At 48.8% G+C, this 20,104-nt stretch overlaps 1 protein-coding gene across 1 annotated transcript; it reads right to left on the bottom strand.

The window, feature by feature from the left end:
* Positions 1 to 14,043: 14,043 nt before the first annotated feature.
* VPS18 (VPS18 core subunit of CORVET and HOPS complexes) lies at positions 14,044 to 20,092 on the bottom strand. Its single transcript, XM_072624401.1, has 5 exons — positions 19,813 to 20,092; positions 18,383 to 18,524; positions 18,011 to 18,102; positions 15,940 to 17,810; positions 14,044 to 15,360 (listed from the first exon to the last, which is right to left on the bottom strand). Exons 1-5 carry the CDS (start codon positions 19,901 to 19,903, stop codon positions 14,656 to 14,658), a joined length of 2,901 nt encoding a protein of 966 aa, XP_072480502.1. The 5' UTR covers positions 19,904 to 20,092; the 3' UTR covers positions 14,044 to 14,655.
* Between the last annotated feature and the right edge of the window lie 12 nt (positions 20,093 to 20,104).

Raw genomic sequence — 20,104 nt, 5'->3', positions numbered from 1 at the left:
GATAGACTTACCTCTTCTTAGAAATGCAAGAAGCTAAGACAACTCCAAAAGATTCATGATAGAAAATGCTATGCACATCCAGAAAAAGAACTGAGTCTGAATGCAGATCAAAGCAGACTATTTGCTCTCCTTTTCTTTTCTTTTGTGGTTTTGTTTTCTTTCTTCTTTCTCTTGGTTCCTCCCATTAGTTCTAATTCTTTACATGACAAATGTGAAAATATGTTTAATATGAATGCATATGTATATATAAATGCTATGTAAATGTTAGCTATTATTATTAAGTAAATGTTATGTAGAGCCTACATCAGATTGCATGCCATCTTGGAATAGGGAGAAAATTTAAAACTCAAAATCATGTGGAAGTGAATGTTGAAAACTAAAAATAAATAAATTATATGTTTTTTTGAAAAAGAAAAAATAGGAAAAGAAAAAAAAAACAAAGGAAATGAGGATAGTTTGGCATGACCTGTCTGTTCCTCATGAAATCTTAAAAAAACAAACAAAAAAAAACCTTCATCAGCTAGAAGCTGGAAGTGATAGATACTACAGTTGCAATTGAGGAGTAAGTCTAATTGATCAGAACAGCTTAGAAGACGAGAATTAGAGGGATCACTCAGGGAATCAACTGATTTGTTTTAGAAATCATGCTCAGTGAGGTGTTGTTAAGTTAAGCATGATAAGAATCAACTCAGCCGTAGAAGAATCTGTTCAAGCCTTTGCCACAGGAGGTCTAAGTGTTGTACTGTGAGGCCAATCAGAAGGAAGACACATCTAAATTTAAAAGGTCCTCCGGGCTGACTTGATCTTTGGTCATTGAAAGAGGTCACTGACACAATTTATTGGTTACTGCTAGCCTAACTAATAAATTTGTGGTGGTGAGATGGCACAGTGGAATTGGACCTGGCACCAGGAAGACTCATCTTGTTTAAATCCAGCCTGAGACACTTGCTAGATGTGTGATCCTGGGCGAGTCATTTAACCTTGCTTGCCTCAGTTTCCTCATCTGTAAAATAAGCTAGAGAAGGAAATGGCAAACCACTCCCACATCTTTGCCAAGAAAACCCCAAATGGAGTCATGAAGAGTCAGACATGACTAAAATATTGAAAGCCTAATAAATGGATTTTGCATGAGTCTCTGGTTTACTACTGGGAGACCAGTATAACTCATTTTTACTAACAGTATATACACATCACTGTTTTAAAAGTATTATTTTGCTCTTGAGATAACTGTACCTTAGCATCATTTTTACTTGCCACCCCACCCCAAATACCTCTTTGTACATACATACACATATTACATATACTTAGTTATGTACATATTATCTCCCATGATAGAATGGAAGGTCCTTGAAGGCAGGACTGTTTCATTTTTGTCTCTGTATCCCCAGTGCCTTCCAAATAGTAGCGCCTTAATTATTAATTATCAATAAGGCTTATTAATTGATTGATATTCTACAGCAGATCACAGCTCTTCAACAGTGACAGAAAGGGACACAAAATATATTATTTCACTTGTTTCTTGTTTGTATTTGACATAGTATAGGAAAATGATACCTTAAAGCATCTCCTCTGACCATGAGGTCATAGGTTTACAATCATGCAAAATTTCTTGAAAGATGTGATAATAGAAAAAAACTTTCACAATCTTTCAATAAGCCTTCAAACAGGAAGGTGTATATTTGCCAAAGGTGTTTGGCATTGTCATGGGAGACAAATGGAGAAGAAATTCACTATAGATGGCGAGGTCCTCCAGATACACCTGTTTTCAGATAATTTTGTGCCAACTACATTAACATTCAAATATTAAAAAGACTCTCCCCACTCTATCCCCATTTTTTTCTTTTTGTTTTGAGATTGGGTCTCCTTATCTTGACCAGCCTGGAAAGATCAATGATCAATCCCACGACTGATCACTATGGGAATTTTGACTTGTTTTGTTTCCAACCTAGACTGATTTGCCCTTTCTTAGGCAACATGGTGCACACTCCACTCTCCCCGCCCTTCCTGCTCTTGGGAAACCACTTTATCATTACTGGACACTCCATCAACTTAGCACACTGAAGCTCAGAACTCCTGAACTCAAGAGAGCCACAAGCCTCAACCTTCCTGGTAGTAGGGAATACAAGTGTATGTCATCACTTCTAGCCAGAGTCTCCTAAGTGAAATCCAAAAAAACTCATAAGACTTTGGTCTAACATCTATAAAAGAGAAACTTAGTGAATTAATGCTTATTATCCAGACTGACATGAAATCAGCTAGATAGCTTATAATATCCATCTACCTATCTATGCCTAGATCTATACTTATGTATCTTAAACAGAGTGTCTGAACAATAAGATTGGCCCAGAATTGGAAAAAATTAGAAAAAAGTAGAATAGACTCCATTTGGGAAACTGGGGAGCACTTTAAGTGATCTCAAGTTTCTTTCTGAAAAAGAACTCCATATTTTCAGTATCAATACTATATGGCTATAAATCATGGTGCACTCCAATCTCAAGGACAACAGAGAGCTGTATGGGGAGGGAGGGAGGGAGGGAGGAGGAGTTGGTGAAATTATGAATCAATGCAAAAAGATTATCAAAGAAATTAAGTGTTAGTAACAAAAATAAAGTAAGGCACTATTTCTCACTCTACACTGCTACTTCCATTACTTTCATTATATTAGCTTGACTAATCCTATCCTACTGCTACAATGGGGCAGCTAGGTGGCCCAGTGGATTGAGCACTGGGCTGTGGAGTCAGGAAGACCTTAGTTCAAATTCAGCCTCCAACGCTTGCTAGCTGTGTGACCCTGAGCAAGCCATTCCACACTGTTTGCCTTAGTTTCCTCATCTGTAACATGAGCTGGAGAAGGAAATGGCCAACCAGTTCAGTATCTTTGCTAAGAAAACCCCAAATAGGGTCAGACATGACTGAAATGACTCAACAAAAAGTCGATACTAGGATTACTCCCCTGACAGAATCACCAAACCTCAGATTTGAAAGGGGCCCTCGAGCCCATGTAGTCAAACCAATGTAGAATCATGCATGGCAGGTGTGAGCCAACTGCAGTGTATGACCAATGAGAAGTCACATGAAACATTTTCAAAGAAATGCCCAGCCAGGAAAGAGGTGGGCTGGTTATAGATCCAGAAGAAGGAATAGCTGATAGACAGCCTGGGTGCTTTTTTGGGTCCCCATGCAATAAAAAGATCTCGGGGGTGGAGCCTACATAGAGCATCTGTGATAGGAATTGGACAAGAGCTGCCCAGGATTAGAAGCTATGGAAAGTCTATGATCCACCCATTGTGATAGTGCCACCCCCATGAAGAGATCTAAGTATGCAAAGATCCAAGAGGCAAAGGAGAACAGTCATTGCAATGCCCAAAGTAGAGCAGTGGCAGGAATTATAGCAGGAATAGCATCAGGAGGGGGTAGAATTAGGGGTTCTAGCCAAGAGAGCTAACTGGTAAATTTTCAGTGTGAATGTGTGCACCTCAAAAATAATCAAACATTACAAATCAGGGCTTGATTTATTGTTTTATTGATTTTCTAGACTTTCAGAAAGGGAAGGATAAAATGTTAATAATGCAAGGTAGACTTAAAAGTGTGTCCAGCATAATCTGGAAGGGGGAGAGGAAAGCTGGTTGTTAAATATTTACCCGCACCCCCATAAGAAGAATTTTAGATTTAGAGATGAAAGGTGCATCTAAGGTTATCCACTACAACCTCTTCACCTATCAGTTGGGGAAACTGAAGTCCAGTGACTTGCCCAAGGTCACACACAGTAGAGGTAAGATTTGAATCCAGCTCTTCTGACTCCAAATATTGTGCCCTTTAGACTCTTCGTGGTTGTTCTGTCTTTCCAGTTGTGTCTGACTCTTCGTGACCCCATTTGAGGTTTTCTTGGCAAAGACACTGGAGTGGTCTGCCATGCCCTTCTCCAGCTCATTTTACAGATGAGAAAACTGAGGCAAACAGGGTTAAATCACTTACCCAGTGTATAAAGGTGAATTTGAACTCAGAAAGATGAGCCTTCTTGACTCCAGGCACTGTGTTCTGCCACTTTCTTCTCTAACCAGAGTAATAGCAGCAGCAGCAGCAGGAACAGCAAAAGGAGTAGTTGTGGCTGTAGAATGAATGTCTGGAAGACAAGGGACCTCAGCTCCAACTGGGATCATCCCAATCCTTCCTAATAGAGAAAAAAAGGGCTGACAAAAGCTGGGCATTTGGTTCCCTTTAATTCACTTTAAACATTTATTCACAAATATACTCACATCAAAGCACACACACAGAGTCACTCTCATACATTCCTCCCTGGAATAGTTTCACTTTCTAAACTGGGGCACCTTGGTGCCAGGGAAGGGCTGGGTGTGTCTCTTGGGGTGATCTATGAACCCTAGACTGGAAATAACCGTAACAATAGTAACAACCAGAGTCACAAGCACAATGTCCTGACCCAGGGCCTTTCTACTGTCACATACTCTCCTGACCCTGCTGCTGAGCGATAGGATAGAAAGAGGATGAATCCATGGAGGTGCTGGTTCCAGCCCAGCCCTAGAGCCTTGGAGTAAGCCAAGAATGGTCACCTGGACACTCAGCTACTCAATCCTGTGCAGGTGACAGTTTGCTAAAGTCATATTTTCCTCCTCTGTAAAATGGGGATAATGATACTTGACTATCCACAATGCAGGTAGTGCAGGAAAGTGTGACTGGGGAAATGTGATTGTAAACCTTAAGAAATTATCAAAGTGTGAGTTATCACCGTCTCAGGATCCTCTACACTAGAAATACTTCCCCAAACCCCAGCTTCTCCTCAATGCTGAATCATGCTTGCTTTCCCTCTTCCCTTCCCCACCAGTTTCCCAGCCCTAAAAACCAAGCCCTCTCTGAACCCTGCCACTACAGTCAGGTACTAGGGAGGGTTGGAGGATGTCCGCATTTGATTCGAGTATTAAGTATTTGTTGCTACCATCTCCAGCATCATTATTATGAACTTAGTCATTAACTAAGATGAACATTTCAGTTTACAAAAAAGTTTGTATGGGGCCATGAACTTACTACATACAATTCGTTCATTTAAAAAGTGTATATTTAAAGATGAACAGCTTTGGTGTAGGGAAAGATCTGCACATTGTCTGTGTTACCCTGGGTCCATTTAACCTCCCAGCGATCTAGACATCTCTCAGACCATAAGGTACGGAGAAGCCACCTGGCCCCATTGGTACAGAGTTCCCAGTACCAGAGAAATTACAAGTCTAATCCCTACCCATGTATCTTTAAGAAGTATATATAATAGTAGTAAAACTGCCCAGTTTGTACCCTTGGTTGGATTTGTCGTCTTGTTTTGCATATCTGCAAATGTTTTACTGATGCTCTCTTTTAAATCTGGGGGCCTCTATTAACATGCTCCCCACCCTCAAATCTCCCCCCTTAAAAGGCTTCCCTTGTAACAGATGAACGCAGTCAAGTACAACAAACCAACACACTGACCATGTCTGTTAGATGGAATATTCTTCTCTGTCCCTGAATGTGATCTTGGGTAGGAAGGCTTGAAGAGAACCTTCTGAATGATCGATACCTTTCAGATACCTTCCTTCTCCACCCTCCATGCCTATCCTCCAGTTGAAGGAAGGGGCAAAGGCTGATGTCCTAGGAAGCTTTCTCAGCAGCCTGGCTTCAAAAACTGTATCACCCCAAGGAGAAAAGTCCCTGGCGGTACAGGAGCCACAGTGCCGGGAGGCTGTTTCCTCAGGCAGCCAAGGTAAGAAGTGGGGGATTTCCAATACAGCTAATAGGAACTGATTTCAGTTATTGGGGGAAGAATGGTTCCTTTGCTTCCTCATGCAGAAAGACACCCTGGAAGAGAGGGGGAATCCTTCGTGAGGAGGAATGGCCCCCTCAGGCGACTACTGTTTTCTGGAAAGCAGAGGTCAGGGGAGTGAGTTGGGGCCTCAAACCTCCAGCTTCCCTTCTCTGTCACGTCCCCAAAATGAACCTAGCACAAAGGGGAGGATCTCAGGGAACGATGGAATCTTTGGAGTTTTCATCTGGGAATGATGAATGTCTTCAAAGAATATCCTCAAGGCCAAAGGTCAGGAATGATGTCCCCTGCCCCAGGCCTAGGACAGAGTCCTTAGATGGAAATCTATGATAGGGCTTGCCTACTGTTACAGAAAGAGAAATCCCCCCAAGAGTAACCACATACACACTTTATCCCCCTTCTTTTGAGGTTTCAGGGTTACTCTGACTCTGACATAGGGCTGTTAAAATGGGTTGGGGGGATCAGAGTTACAGGCACACCTCCAGAGCCAATCTCACCAACAGGATGTAGCAGGAAAAGAACAATCTGGAGTCTGCAACTAATAGGAAGAAATGATTTAACCCACTGAGTCTCAGTTTCCTCATCTGCAAAATGGAGATAACGGTACCTGCTCTGTCTGGCTTATAGGGCTGTTGTCAGGGTTTTACAGAGGTAGCAGCACCACAAAATTTCTAAGGCAGAATGCAGGTGGGAGCTGAGGGAAGGAAGGGAGACTAGGTCAGGGAGGTGGCTCTGGTGAAGAGTGGCCAGTATCCAGCGATCTGTACCCAGGCTCCTATTGGCTCTGAGAAGACCATTCCCCTGGTCTGGGGATGTCTGTGTGCTTTAGCGCACACAGGCCTCTGCCTGGTCTGAGGTCTGGCTTATTTCAGTCGTTCCCAGCTAATCCAGGATAAGATAAGAATCTCTCTGACCTTCTGAGTTGGCCCTTCCCCTGTTCAATAGTTTTGTCCAGCTTCTGGGGCGTGTGTGTGTGTGAGAGAGAGAGAAAGAGAGAGAGAGAGAGAGAGAGAGAGAGGGAATGTTAGGGTGGGGGTAGCAAGTGGTGGCACTCTTCGCTATTACCATTTCACAGACAGATAAACTGAGGCCAGAAACTAAAGTCTTTTAACAAATCTGAGATAGGAAGCAGAGATACTGATGATATTCCAATAGTTTGTAGTTCCAGATTCCAATCCCAGAATTCATGGAATGTTAGAACCAGAAGGAACCTTAGAGATCATCTATGCAAGCTTTTCCTTTCACAGGGGGTAAAGTAGAGACAGAACTAGAACCCAGGTGGAGTGTTTTGCCAGCCTCTCCAATCGCCAGCTGCCTTGTAGCTTTTTTCTAGTCACTAGCACCTGCCTGCTCCCCTTCCCAGGCTTGAAGGTCACAGAACAAAGTCCAGGAACCTGTACTTGGGTGAAGGCATAAGACTGCTGGCCCTAACCAGGAGAGTCCAGGGGGCACAAGGTTGAGGGTCCAGACCAGAACAGCTAGGGTTGATCTGGGGCAGATGTTTACAGTAAACAGAAAGCTCCCTCCAAGAGAGGGAGGGAAGGAAGGAAGGAGAGGAGGGGCTGGGGTCGTCATGGAGACTGGGACCTAAGCACAGGGACCGCCCTCAGCCCTGTTCTTCAAAGCAGAGTGGACTGAAAGAGGTCTGCGACAGGGAAGTACGGAATGGGCAAGAGAGGAACAATCTGATTTGATAAGGCGGGTAGAAGACAGGTCTTCTCTCTTCCTACAAGGAGAGAATCCCATCTCACCACTGCCTTGCCACTCTGAGGCAGGTGGGACATCAAACCCTTTCTTGGGTGGCATCTCGAATAGGTTACGGTAGCCAATTCAGGCTTAACAGTAATGGAGAAAGTGGGGAAACTGAGTCCTTGTGGTACTTAAGGGACTTGCCCAGGCCCCCAGGGTGAGTCAAAGGTCAACCTGGGGACAGAACCTATGAATCCCAACTCTAACCACTAGACCACATGGCCTCTCCACAGCCCAAGTTGGGAAGGTCCACAAAGAAAACTCCCTTCTGAGATCCAGTGTAGGACCCGGGCCCTTCCCCAGTTAAAACAGCCGTTCTCTCCCCCTACATAGCGGCATCGGTGGGGGGTGGGACTATAGGATGCTGGGGATTTTCTAGGCAGGATATATGGCTACCAGACATCAGAGTACCAGAAAGAGGCCACTAAGGGCAGAAATGGGGGATGCCAGAGGACAAATTTAGATTGATTACTGAAAAACCCAAGAAACCATTAAGAAATCCAAGCAAAAATTCCATTTGTACACCAAAGGGAATTATTGGGTTGTGAAACCAAATGCCAGAGTGTAAAATAATTGAGGATGAAATGTAAAGTATGGATTGCAAAATATGAGTATGAAACAACACTAAAGCCAGAGGATATGGAAAGGCCTGTCATTCCTGGTCCTGCCTAGGTTCGGGGGGTTTTCTGATGTGGGGTTCAGCAAGCTAAATCTGGAAGCCTTCCGGCTCCTGGGGGACAAGCTGAGAAACGAAGAATGTGCCCGGATGAGGGACCTCCTATAAAGTCATTATAGTCTCACCCCTCAGAGGGTCAGGCCCTGGGGTACTCTTTCCAGCATGTGACTGTGAGCCAGGGCCTGCTCCAGCCCACACTGAGTACTGCCCTAGGCAGGGTTCCAGCCTGTCTGAGTCCAAAGCGAATGAATGGGAAAGGCTTTGAGGTGGGAAATCTAGGAAGCCCCAGGTCCAGGTGTGAAAGTGAAGTAGCCAGGAACAGGTAAGGAGGCTTCAGGGCTCCAACTGGGAGGCAGAGAGGTATGCTTCACTTCCTGGAATACTGGCCTGGTGCCTGCTGGAGGGGTCAGGGATGGAGGGGAGACTGGGGGACTTCCTGTGACTCCCCAGAGAGTGCCAGCCTGGGTATTATGCAAGCTCTTGGTGGGTAGGGGCCAGCTGGCTAAGGAGCCATCCTCGAACCAGGACTCCGGGAGATATCTTGATGTGGCCCCCATCCCATTGAGCTGAAGTGCTTACTTCCTCCCACTAATAGAACAGGGATCCCTAATACTCCTTCGTCCGGCTCTTATTTAATTTTGGAGATCACAAACGTTCCCTAATGCTCATGGTGCGGTTGTTTCAGGGTTTCAGGCTTCCCTAGTATTTCTGCTTATCACTGTGGGGGGTAGTGGAACTGCCACTGATTAGCTGTGTGACCTTGGGTAAGTCACTTAACCTCTTTGGAGCTTGGTATCCTCATCTATAAGATGAGCCAGCAGATCCAAAGGATTTCTAAGGTTCCTTCCAACTCTGATATGCTAAGTTAAGAAAACTGTATACTCCAGTGGGGTGAGGCTTACCCTTAAGGTTCTACTCTCACTCATTTCAGATTCACATTCATCATGTGAATCATACCAGTCTCTAGTTCTTTTGAGGGAGCAAAGCTCACCTAACTTCACTGATTCTCCTTCAATATGTGCTAAAGGTACTGTTGGAGAGGGAAAGGGATAGGGAGAGACAGACGTGAAGACAGAGAGATGGTCACAGGGGGCTCTGTCAGTAGGATTTCACCCATAGGGATAAGTCTCTGGGTTACTTCAGAAGAGGTTGCTTTGATACTACTGCCAGAGGCAGCTCCCAGGCCTCTGCTGTGCCTTTCTGATCTCCAACTCATCTTCTTAGATGAAGGGAAGGAGCAAAAGGCATTGCATGCCACTATGGAAAGAGCTCTGAACTGAGAGTCAGGATGCCTGGGTTCTTAGCACTAGTGTAAAGAGCCTTGGATTTAGAGGTAGAAGACATTACTGATCTCAGGCAATTTTGCTTCAACTCTATGGGCCTCAGTTTCCTCATCTATAAAATGAGAGGATTGGACCTTAGAGATCAAGGAATCCAATGAGGAAACTGAGGCCTACAGCAGTGAGGCAACTCATTCAGCTCTAACAGTCTGAGGTCTATGATGGTTCTAAGTTCAAGTCCAAAGGAAGGGAGAGAGATTAGGAGAATGGGGTCAGTTCCACAGAATGAGTTTCTCAATTCCTGAATGGGGAAGGCTATTAGAAGTCACAGAGGATCTGGGCAAGGCTGTGAGAGCTACGCAGGAGGGAGAATCCGTAGAAATATATGGTACCTGAGAAACACAAACAAACCTTTGGTCCCAGCAGCCTGGGAACCATAGGCAGCACCCACCTCCCATTCTGAGCAGTGCCAGCCTAGCCTTGTTCCCAGGAGACAAACACTAGGGTCAGTCAAAACAAGCGAGCAGCTCCTCCTGGCAGCCAGTCCTAACTGTGCTGAGGACACCCTCAGCCCTGCCCAGTTCCCTGCCCCCATTCCTAACTCAGCTCTCACAGGATTCCATGACTTTCCCCCTCCCCCCAACTTCTTGGAGCTTTGGAAAAAGCCCAGAAGTTTGTTTTCCTCTTGCTTTCTCAGTAGGGAGGTAGGAGGGAGAGAAAGCAGTTATTTGTTTGAGAAAAAAAATTTCTAATTAGAATTAAAGAAAAAAGACCCAAAGGAGAAAAGACTCAGGGTAGCTTCTGAGCAGATCAGTGGGGATAAAGGGAAACATGCCAGCTGTGGAGATTTATCAGGACCAAGTACTGATCTCTCCCTGAGGAGAGACAACCTCCATGTGCTAGGCTTCCTGGGTTCTCTACCCAGGTCAGTGTCTGTGCTTATAAAATCAGAAGGTCAGAGTCATCTAAAATGTGGTGGTGTGTTGACCACTGTAATTTTCCCACCTGAAAACCAGGCAGAGGGACTGTGCCCCTCTCCTAAGGGCAGCTTTCTGACATCACTGTTATCTTTAAAAAGTGCCTAGGAAACATCTGAGCACTGTTTGTGGCCATCATACCTATCAGTCACTGAGTAAACATATATTCCACTGCCCATCTTTTCCATTGTACCTGAATCTTATTTTGCACACTCTCTCACGCTATGCCCACCATTCCCCTCCAATGGAAAGACAGCTGCCATCAGGGTCCTTTTGTGGGGCTGTTCCCATGTGGCATTGGCTAGGGGGCCCCACTATGGGGCACCAGATGGACCCATGATCTCCACAGAACAATGGTGGGGGAGGGGCCCTGGCATCACCAGACCCAAACAGGAAGCCCTGAATGAGCTTCAAAGGGTTGGCAAGGCCAAGGGGCTGAGGGGCCAGAGCCAGCTCTAAGGGATGCCCCAGGTCCGAAGAGGGAAGGCAGGGGAGGAGGTAGCCTCTAGGGTAGACAGTGAGCAGAATCCATAGACTTCCCCAGCACCAAGCTTCCAGTGTCTCTCTGGCCTTTTCCTGTTCCCCCAGGGGAAGAATGTGCAGAACCTGGGGCCCAGACTTCTTAACTCTGCTCCCATTTCTGACCCCACTTTATTCGCACGAGGGGCTTGTTTCTCTCCTTGTCCACAGGAGGGGAGAAGAGGCCTTGGGACCCAGTCACTGGGAGATTGACCCAGGTGGTTCTGCCCCACCACACAGGGTCACTAGCCCTGTAGCCAGGGAGCATGTGGGGTGGGGTTGGCATGGAGCCTGGAGGGCCGCCCACTCCCTCCCTCCTGCTCCCAGCTGCTGTAGTCAGAGCCTTTTCCTCTGCACTTCCTGTTCACACAGTGGGGGGGGCGGGAAGTGGAGGGAGGAAGTGGGGGGAGGCAACCAGGGGGGGACTCATTGAATAAAAGGAATTAACCATTTCCCTCCTCTGACCTCTGGGAATTTCCGCCTGTGAAAGTGTCTCGAAGAATCTCAAAAACTGGGGATGAGGAGGAGGGAATTGGAAGGGGCGGAGGCGGGAGGAGTCATCTCTCCAGTGCTTCTCCGTACTGGCCACATCTCTCACCTCCTCCGACCCTGTGGCACCAGGAGCTAATTCCCTTTGGGCCCCTAACTTTTTGTTCCCACAGCACCAAGGTGCAAGGTCAAGGGCAGCCCTGGACACAGGCAACGTCTGAACCAGCTCTCAAGCCTTTCAACAAAAATAATGAGGCTCAGGCATGACCTCACCTCTGCCTTGTCAGTCATGGGGCCATAGCTCTACTTACCCACTGACCCTTCTGAGGGCTTTCTTTGGTGTCATTCAGTGGCAAGATGCCAGGGTCAATATCTTTTTTTCTAAATCTCCCTCTCCCATGAATAACTGCCACCCTGTGCTGACCCTTAGGTAGAGGGAGAATATCAATGGGAGAAAAAATGTTTTCCCCTTCCCTGGGGACAGCATCCATAGGGTGGGCAGCAGTATGGCTGAACAGAGACACCCTCTACCGGCAGTTTCAGATGAGCCAGCCTGGGAGGAGGGCGATCTCTTTACCTAAAGGTACCCCCAACAGAGGAGTCCTCGTTAAGGTCCTAGTTCTAAAAGCCAGTGGAGAGCACCCCCTGGTGGCTACGAGGCAGACAGGGAGGTTCCAGGGTGGGTCAGCTCAGGAAGCACCTGCTCCCCCATGACAGGGAAGCCTCCTGCCCCCCTCCCCCAGGTGGTTTCCTTGTTTACAACCTTCCCGCCCCTATCCTGAACCCAGCACCAATGGCCACAGCCCCTCCTATTTCCAGTGACTGCTCCAGAGGCAGTTCATTGATCTTGGCGCTTCTGAGAGCAGCTGCTCCCCACACCCGCACAAATCCTCCCCTCCCCCCCACAGGCTCTTGGCCAGGGCCCCGAGGGCCTTGTCCCTTCCATTCCCAACCCTGCCTGGTTTCCAGGGATCTCAGAGCTGCGGTTTCCCGTCGCCCTGACTCACCGGAACACCATTCTGTCATAGCCAAGGAAGGCCCGGGGCCTTTTTTCCAGGAAGGGGGAAGCAGCCTACAACCAGATGGGCCAGCTTGGGAGACAGGGCAGAAGGGCCAGGGAAGTCTGAATCCTCAGCCAAGCCCTCTGGGCCCCTTTTGGGATGTGGAGGTGGGCAAAAATAGGTAAAAAAAAAATGTAAATATCCATTTGAGCTCCTTTGTTTACGTGAGAATGTGAGTGAGGCCAAACCAAGGCTGGGCTTCTAAATTTCCAAGGATAGGAGGCAAGTGAGAAGCCTAACCTATTTCACAGGTAGTAATGGCTACCTAGGATGGATAACACCATCTTAGCAATTCTTGGAGGCTGAGCATTCGCTTGAGGACCAGAGAGAGGAAAGAACAGGTAGCCTGGCTGTCCCCACCAGGAAAAAGTTGCTATTACAAGTTCTCCAGGTTGGCATAAAGGCCCCATAGACTTAGTAAAGACATGACGGTACATACACATAGCCTAATTACAACGAACTAGGCCCGTGTCCAGCCATGCTGTCTGATTTAGAGTTCTGTCAGTGCCTAACTCTTCTGAGCAGCGAGGTAACCCTGGTCTGAACCTAACTGGCCAGATGATTTTGTGGCTCCAGTCAGGATCTATGATAAAGGCCCATCACCCCAGTCTCTGATTCCAGCAAAGCAGGGGCCATCCTGGGCAAGGGGCACAGAACGGAGATAAGGGGGGACTGGAATGGAGCCACACCCAGGGTGTGGTCAGCAGGAGCCTTTGGGGCAAAGTGAGGCCAGAGAATGGAGGCCACCAGTCACTGGACTATGGCCATCCTGATTCATGGTCTGGGGAGGGGAGCGGCGTAGGGGAGGAGGCGAAGCCCTTCCAGTCATTGGGCTGTCTCCCCAGGACTACAAGGACTCAGCCCCTGAGCGCGATGAGGAAGGGCAGGCCCCCACAGGAGAACAGAGGTGCAGGCTGACCCCAGGGGACCCAGAGCCCAGAACTATGGCAGGATCAGGCAGCAAGTGTTGCAGCTACCTCCTGTCCCCATGAGAGCCAAGGGTGGCCAGAGGGCACTTAAGTCCAGCAGGAGCAGTGGTTTGGGCACCTGGTGTGGGGGAAGGGAGGCTGGGCCGCAGAGCCTGTCTGAGGGAACAGTGTCCCCTGGTGGCTACAAGCAAGAACACCACGAGCCATCCTATGAGTGTAGTGCCACCTCCTGGCCAAAGGCAGGAATGGACTCTCTTGTTCCCCAACCCAACAATGGATCCACTGAGAAAGTTCAGCAGGGATCCTCACCTTAGCTTCCTTGCCAATCCCTCCCACCTCCGGGCACAAGATTACAGAAGAGGTCTCCTGGGGAGGTTCACCGATGGCCATAACTATGCTGGCAGCAGGGCCCAAAGAAGACCCTGATGCAAACACTGGAACCACCTAAACCTGCCCCTCATACACACACCTCAAGACCCAGGCTCCTTGAATACCAGCCCAGATTCACTCAGCTTCAGACACAGCTCAGCCCTGCGTCACAAAGTAACCAATGCCAGGGACAGCATCATAGAGTTTAATGTCTTCTAAATCCGAGGAGTGGATTCCCCCACAGACCTTCCCAAAGAGAAGCCCTTACAATGGCTTCCTAGGCACATGGGGCACAAATGCCCACCAGCTGATATCCCCTTCAGCCAGTCTTTTTTTCCCCAGCTCAGGGAACCCATGAGGATTCAGAAAAGTATGCAGACTGCTGGCTCCTCCTCTGAAGATTTAATTGTGTTTGCTAGAACCTGAGAGGTTATGCAGTGAGAACTCTAGCAAGTGAATGGGAATTGCCTCCAGCCAGGAAAAGAAACAGAGGCATGTAGACAACAAAGGGGAAGGCAAAATTTCTAAAAAACAAATGCTCTTGAGACAAGAAGCACTGGTTAGATTGGCTGGGGAGTAAGGGTGGCCCCAAGAACATGGCACCATCTCAAAGAGACAGCAGAAAAGCTGGCAGATCCAGCTCAGACAAACAAAGGGCTGAGGTGAGATAGGCCCCACAGGGGCACTTATAATCCTGCCTGTCCCTCACCTCAGTGGAAATGAGAATCACTAGATGTCTACAGGAGGGACAGGGACTTAGCAGGTGGTGGGTTTCTGTATCTTGTGGTGAGCAGCAGAAGCCCCTAAAGCCAGCTTTGGTGTTCCTCTTCATATCGCTGGGGGTCGATGAAAGGTCGGTCAATGGAACGGATCATCAGCTCCCCACAGTAGACACATTCAGCTGCCACCAGCTCATCCAGGTCAGCTTTCAGCTGCTCCCGGCTGGGAGCCCCTGGAGTCCCTCCCTCTCCCTCCTTTGTGCGAGGTGGAGCAGCCCCCAGCTTTCGCTGCAGCTCCTCCAGACGGGCTTGCTTGTAGGCAGGGAGGCCAGGCCTAACAGCCTGCAGGAGGCAGTCAGCGTGGAACATGTGACTGCAAAGAAAGACATAGAAAGGACGATTGAGCAGAGGGAAGTCACAGGCTGAGCATTTGTCTTGAGGCTCCACAGTGCCGTAGCGCCCACGCAGCTCCTGCAGGTCTCTTCGAATCCGCTGGGCACTGGCAGTAGCCTCCTCCATCTCCCGCTGGAGCTCGTCAATGTGCCGGTTGTAGGCTTGCAGGGAGCTGCAGATGGCCTCCTTGAAGTGGTCAATAGTGACAAAGTCAGGAAAAAAAGGCAACACATCCTCTATTTTGAGGAGAGGACAACTAGCCAGACAGGCCATGGCAGTCTTCACGTCTTCTTCCTCTTGTACAACGTGCCGGGCGATCTTCAGCCACAGTTTCTTACGCAGCTCCTCATCCTCTTCTGGCAGATCCGCACACTGTTTAGCCAGGTCCACATCCACCTGGAAGGAATAACACAGTTACTGATGGCACACTCTGCCTGGCTGGGAGAGGAAGTGGACACAGATTGTCTCCCTGGTCCCCATGTCAGACCATGGAGCCAAAGCAACCTAAGAACTCATGCTCCCTGCTTTTTCTGGGCAGCTGGAAGGATAAGAACTTCAGAGTGATGGGAATAAGAAACCATACTCCTTACTTCTAACCAACATCCCATGGTCCCAACAGTCAATTAGCTTTCAGTGTCCCAGCTGACCAAATAATTCTACTGATACCAAAAGTCTAAGCCTAGAGGCTTACAGCTCACGTTTTTTAACTAAGCAATGAACTCAAACCTCTGCAAGGAAGAGTGAGGACTCTTCTCACCCAAATTAATCCTCTATTGTGCCTCTCCATTCCCTTGGACCAACCACAGAAGTCAATATCAATCCAAAAAGCACAAACTGATCTCTTCTCTGCTGCTCTCATAGTAGCCAACCCCAAATAACAAGGAATTCTTGGCCCATCCATCTACCACCCTCATACACCCAGAGACATCTCTTGGACTCTCTCTCAGTATGACACCAGGACTCTGCACCCCTCACCTGGAGAGCTAAGTCGACGGCCTCTTCATAAAACTCTAACACCTTGTAGACGTGAACACAGGCCCGGTGATGGCCGTGCTCCGCACAGAGTCGTAGGGCGTATTTGAGGTCATAGTGCACGCGGTGGGGACTGGTCCCTGCCTGCTCCAGGTAGGCCAGCAATGAGGCAGCCTGACCTCTTGCATACAATGAGAGAAGGTAGTTGTGAATGGCTTGCTCAGTTTCCCCTAGCACATTCACACAGAATTCCATGTAGCGGATGGCCTGGCTCACTTGCTGGGCTTCCCCACCTTGGCTGTAGTTCACCAGGGCGGGGATGAGTTGCCGGGCGTCCAGCCGGCTGCCCAGCTCAATCCAAGCATCCACCAGCTGTCGAGGAATATGACGAATGAGAATGGGTGAAAATTTATAAAAGAGTTGGGGATCATGGTGCCGGGAGAGCACAGCCAAAGCCTCCTCATAGGCTTCATGCTGGCAGTGATATGCTACAACCCGCTCATAGTCCTGCATGATCACAGCAAAATACACCATGTGTTCTGTGTCCCCATGGCTGGCCAGCAACTCATGGATTGAGGCTCGGCTGGCAAAGAGCCATTCTTTGTTGCGTGGGCTACTGAGAAAGTCTCGGAATCGCTCTCGTGTTTCCCGATAAAGAGGCAAAGAATCTGCATCACCCTGTAGTGCTCCCAGCCGGCTCAAGTAGAGTTCTGTCAGCCAGGCAGTGAGTAGTGTGGCCTGGGTGCGCTCAGTGGGCTTCAGCCCCGCCAACTTCCGCTGCAAGAATTCTGCCAAGGCTTCCTCCTGTCGAACTTCCAGGAACTTGAGGGCAATCTCTTCAAAGTAACTTTGGGTCAAAGCATAGCATCTAGCACTCTCTACGTAGCGGCGCTGACGGAAGCAGAAGTCAGCTTCACGGGCCAGGACTGTGTCGAGACAGTCAGGCCGCTCACGGCAATATTCCTTGGCTAGGTCGAAACGGTTCATATCCAGATAGGTACGCCAAACATCCCGGGCCTCACGCTGCACATGGTAACGGAACACGGCCCGCTCAGTGTGAGCCCACAGGTGGCCTGTAGAGGAGTCTTTCACCATATGTCGGAGGGGACCAAATTTTTCTAGAAAGTGATCTCGTAACACCACCTGCCCTGTTAATGTACACACAGCTTCTACTCGGTCTGCTAGGAGCAGCAAGAAGTGGAACTGGGTCAACACAATAGCCAGAGGTGGGCTGGCTCCAGGGCCTACACCAGGTGGATAATCCCATACTCTCTCTTCACTCAGCAAAGAATCAGGACGCCCACAGTCCAGGGCTCCATACAGTACACCATCCCCCATCATCCAGGCAAAAGCACGGGGTGCGGAGCGCAGCTTGGGGGTATAGAAAGCCAGCTCACTGTAACCCAGATTGCTGGGGAATTCTCGAAAAGGTGGTGGGTGGTCAGTATAGGTGGCAAAGAGCCCTGAAAAGCCCTGGACCTCAGCCCCCTCTGCCACACGGCCTGTGAACTGGAAGAGGCGCTGGCGAGTAGTAGCAATGACGAAACAACGTCCATCAAGGCCACGTTCTGCCTCAATGGAGCACACAGGTGCTGGGCCTCCCTCCTCCATCAGTACATAAAGTGGGCGGAAGTAGAGGTCAGGTGCAGGACCAAAAAGTCCACCTTCACTGGCTGAGAGTTCTGCTTCAAAGATCTGGCCCTGGGCTGTACCCACAAGAATGGGTCCAGTGCTGCTCTCTGTGCCCAGGGCCTTGTTCCAGCCCACGCTCTCCACTAGCTGCCCCTTCCATCGTGCCAGTGGCCGAACCTTCTGTCCATTGCGGTTGATGTAGAGGACCTCAGTACTGCTCAGGGCAATCAAGAGATGTGAGCCTGGAGTAAAAGGGGACAGGAGATGCCAGGACACACAGTCTGGCTACTAAGTCCCTCCTACCCTCTACCCCATTTCTGAAAACACCACTCTCAAAATGTTTAACATTTTCAGGATGATTCTAGATCCCCTATGACTAACTTGTCCTTCCTCCTCCCCATCCTCAACTCCCTCAGTACTTCAGTACATTACCACCTCTTACCAGTGTGATCCAGAAACATCTTATGAACTTTGGCTTCATCTTTGCGTCCCAACTCCACATGGTTTGGTTCATTTGCCTTTCCCAGATCAATGCTGTGTGGAAGGAAAGCCACAATTTCACCCCTGAGAAATAAAACCTATGGGAACTACCTTATCCTGAGATGTGACTACACTGAAATCTCTCTCTTCTAATCAACAAACCAATATGTCAAGGATACCTCAGAATTAAGGTGGATTACAAACTGCTTCCAAACAAAATTCTAACTAAATTACTTCCTCTTCTTAGAATGGAGCAGTGGCTTTGGTATTTTGAAGTAACTCTTCCCCACTCCCATAAGCTGCTTCCTGTCTGGTTGTTTGGGCCCTGAGTTACCGGAGTAGGGTATCCTTGCCCAGGCTCATGCAGAGTTGATTGCAGGAGACTACAAGGCTGGTGATACGGTCAGACGGAGTAAAGTCAATCCGCTGCTTGGTAAAGATGGGTGCCTCCTTCTCCAATGGAGCATTTACAAACCCTGTAATCAAGAGGAAAGTGAACTCTAGAAAGTAAAAAAGGGAAGCATGGTATTCTCTACTTATGTAAGAACGGTTTAGCTTTCTTGCTCTACTTCAGAGCCAAGACCTTAGTTAGACTGGACTCTGAATAGGCACTTACTCAGTCTTTAGGGTTTTCTCACACATCAGAAAAAGGGATCCTTAACATTTTCAGTGAACCTCCAGACTGTTTCTGACCCTGTTATACCTGCCCCCATCCTGTGTTTACTCACTGATGTCCTTGCCATTAACCATACATTCCCTTAAGTTTTGTAGGGTCAGCAAGCCCAACTCAAAAAACTCAGTTACAGTGTGTCTACTTTCTGAACAACTGAGACAGCAACTTTTGGAATGAACTACCAAGGTGGGGATAAAATTTGCTTCTTCCCCAAAAGTCATTCAAAAAGCTTCCATCCTTTTAAAACTCTCACCCCCTCCAATTTTCTGCATCAACTTCAACCAAACACCAGGGCATTTCCAAATTCCAATTTCAAGTCCTGAGCTCTCTTTTTCATCTACCTAATCTACAAAATAAGAGTAGCTAGGTGGCAAAAGTGGCCCTGGCATCAGGAATACCTGAGTTCAAATCCTGCCTCTGACACTCACCCCGGGCAAGTCACTTCACCCTGTCTGCCTCAGTTTCCTCATCTATAAAATGATCTGGAGAAGGAAAATGGCAAATCACTCTATTATCTTTGCCAAGATGGGGTTACAGAGAACAATAAAAATTTACACAATGACCACCGTCATCTCTCTTTCCAGAACTACTCTGCAATTTCTTTCCTTCGAAATTCCTCATCCCCTGTCCTGATCTTTACCCTGAACAAAGATTCCCGCCCCAATCCCACTATTTATTCAACGACAGAACGGGTGCAACCCAGCCTCTGGATACTTCATGTTACCAAGGTGACCGCGGGCGGTAATTTACTAATTAGGAAATTTACAAGACTCAGCGAGCCCAGCTTCCTAATTCCTGATCAGTTTCCTACTCTGTAAAAGCCTCCCCGCACAGGCTGCCGGGAGGAAGACGCGCGTGGCCGGCCCCTCGAGGCAGCCCATTCATTCGGACACTCAGCCGACCGCTGCCACACTCAAGGCACCCCGCGGGGCCCGACGCGAAGCGGAGAGAAAGGGGAAGTGACACGGCCAGAACGGGACTCGCCCGGGTCACCTGACAGCCCTTTCGGACGCCAGGAGCCCGGGCCCCTCCCGGGCAGTGGGCGAGGGGGGCCCCTCCCCAGCCCCGCACCCTCCGCGGCTCGCGCTTACCCGAGTGGGGGATGCCCACGCTGGGGCAGCTCGGCTGCAGGACGGCCGAGCGCGACAGCGAGTCTTCGTACTCGTCCAGGATGGACGCCATGGCAGCCGGCCTCTGGGCCTCCCCCGCCTCGGGGACCGACCCCTCCGCGCCCCGGAACCGAGGGCCCTCCCTGCCCGCTCCGCCTCGCGCGGCCCAGCCACGACCCCAACCCGGCCCAGACGGCTCAGCTGACTCCGGCCCCGTGACGTCACGTGACCTGTCGCGGCGGGCGGGCGCACCTGCCGTGACGTCACTTCCCCT

This window comes from Notamacropus eugenii, chromosome 7 (assembly GCF_028372415.1).
Source record: "Notamacropus eugenii isolate mMacEug1 chromosome 7, mMacEug1.pri_v2, whole genome shotgun sequence".
Lineage (NCBI taxonomy): Eukaryota > Metazoa > Chordata > Mammalia > Diprotodontia > Macropodidae > Notamacropus > Notamacropus eugenii.
Note: the sequence above shows the minus strand (reverse complement) of the source record. Positions and strands in the feature narration are given on the sequence as shown.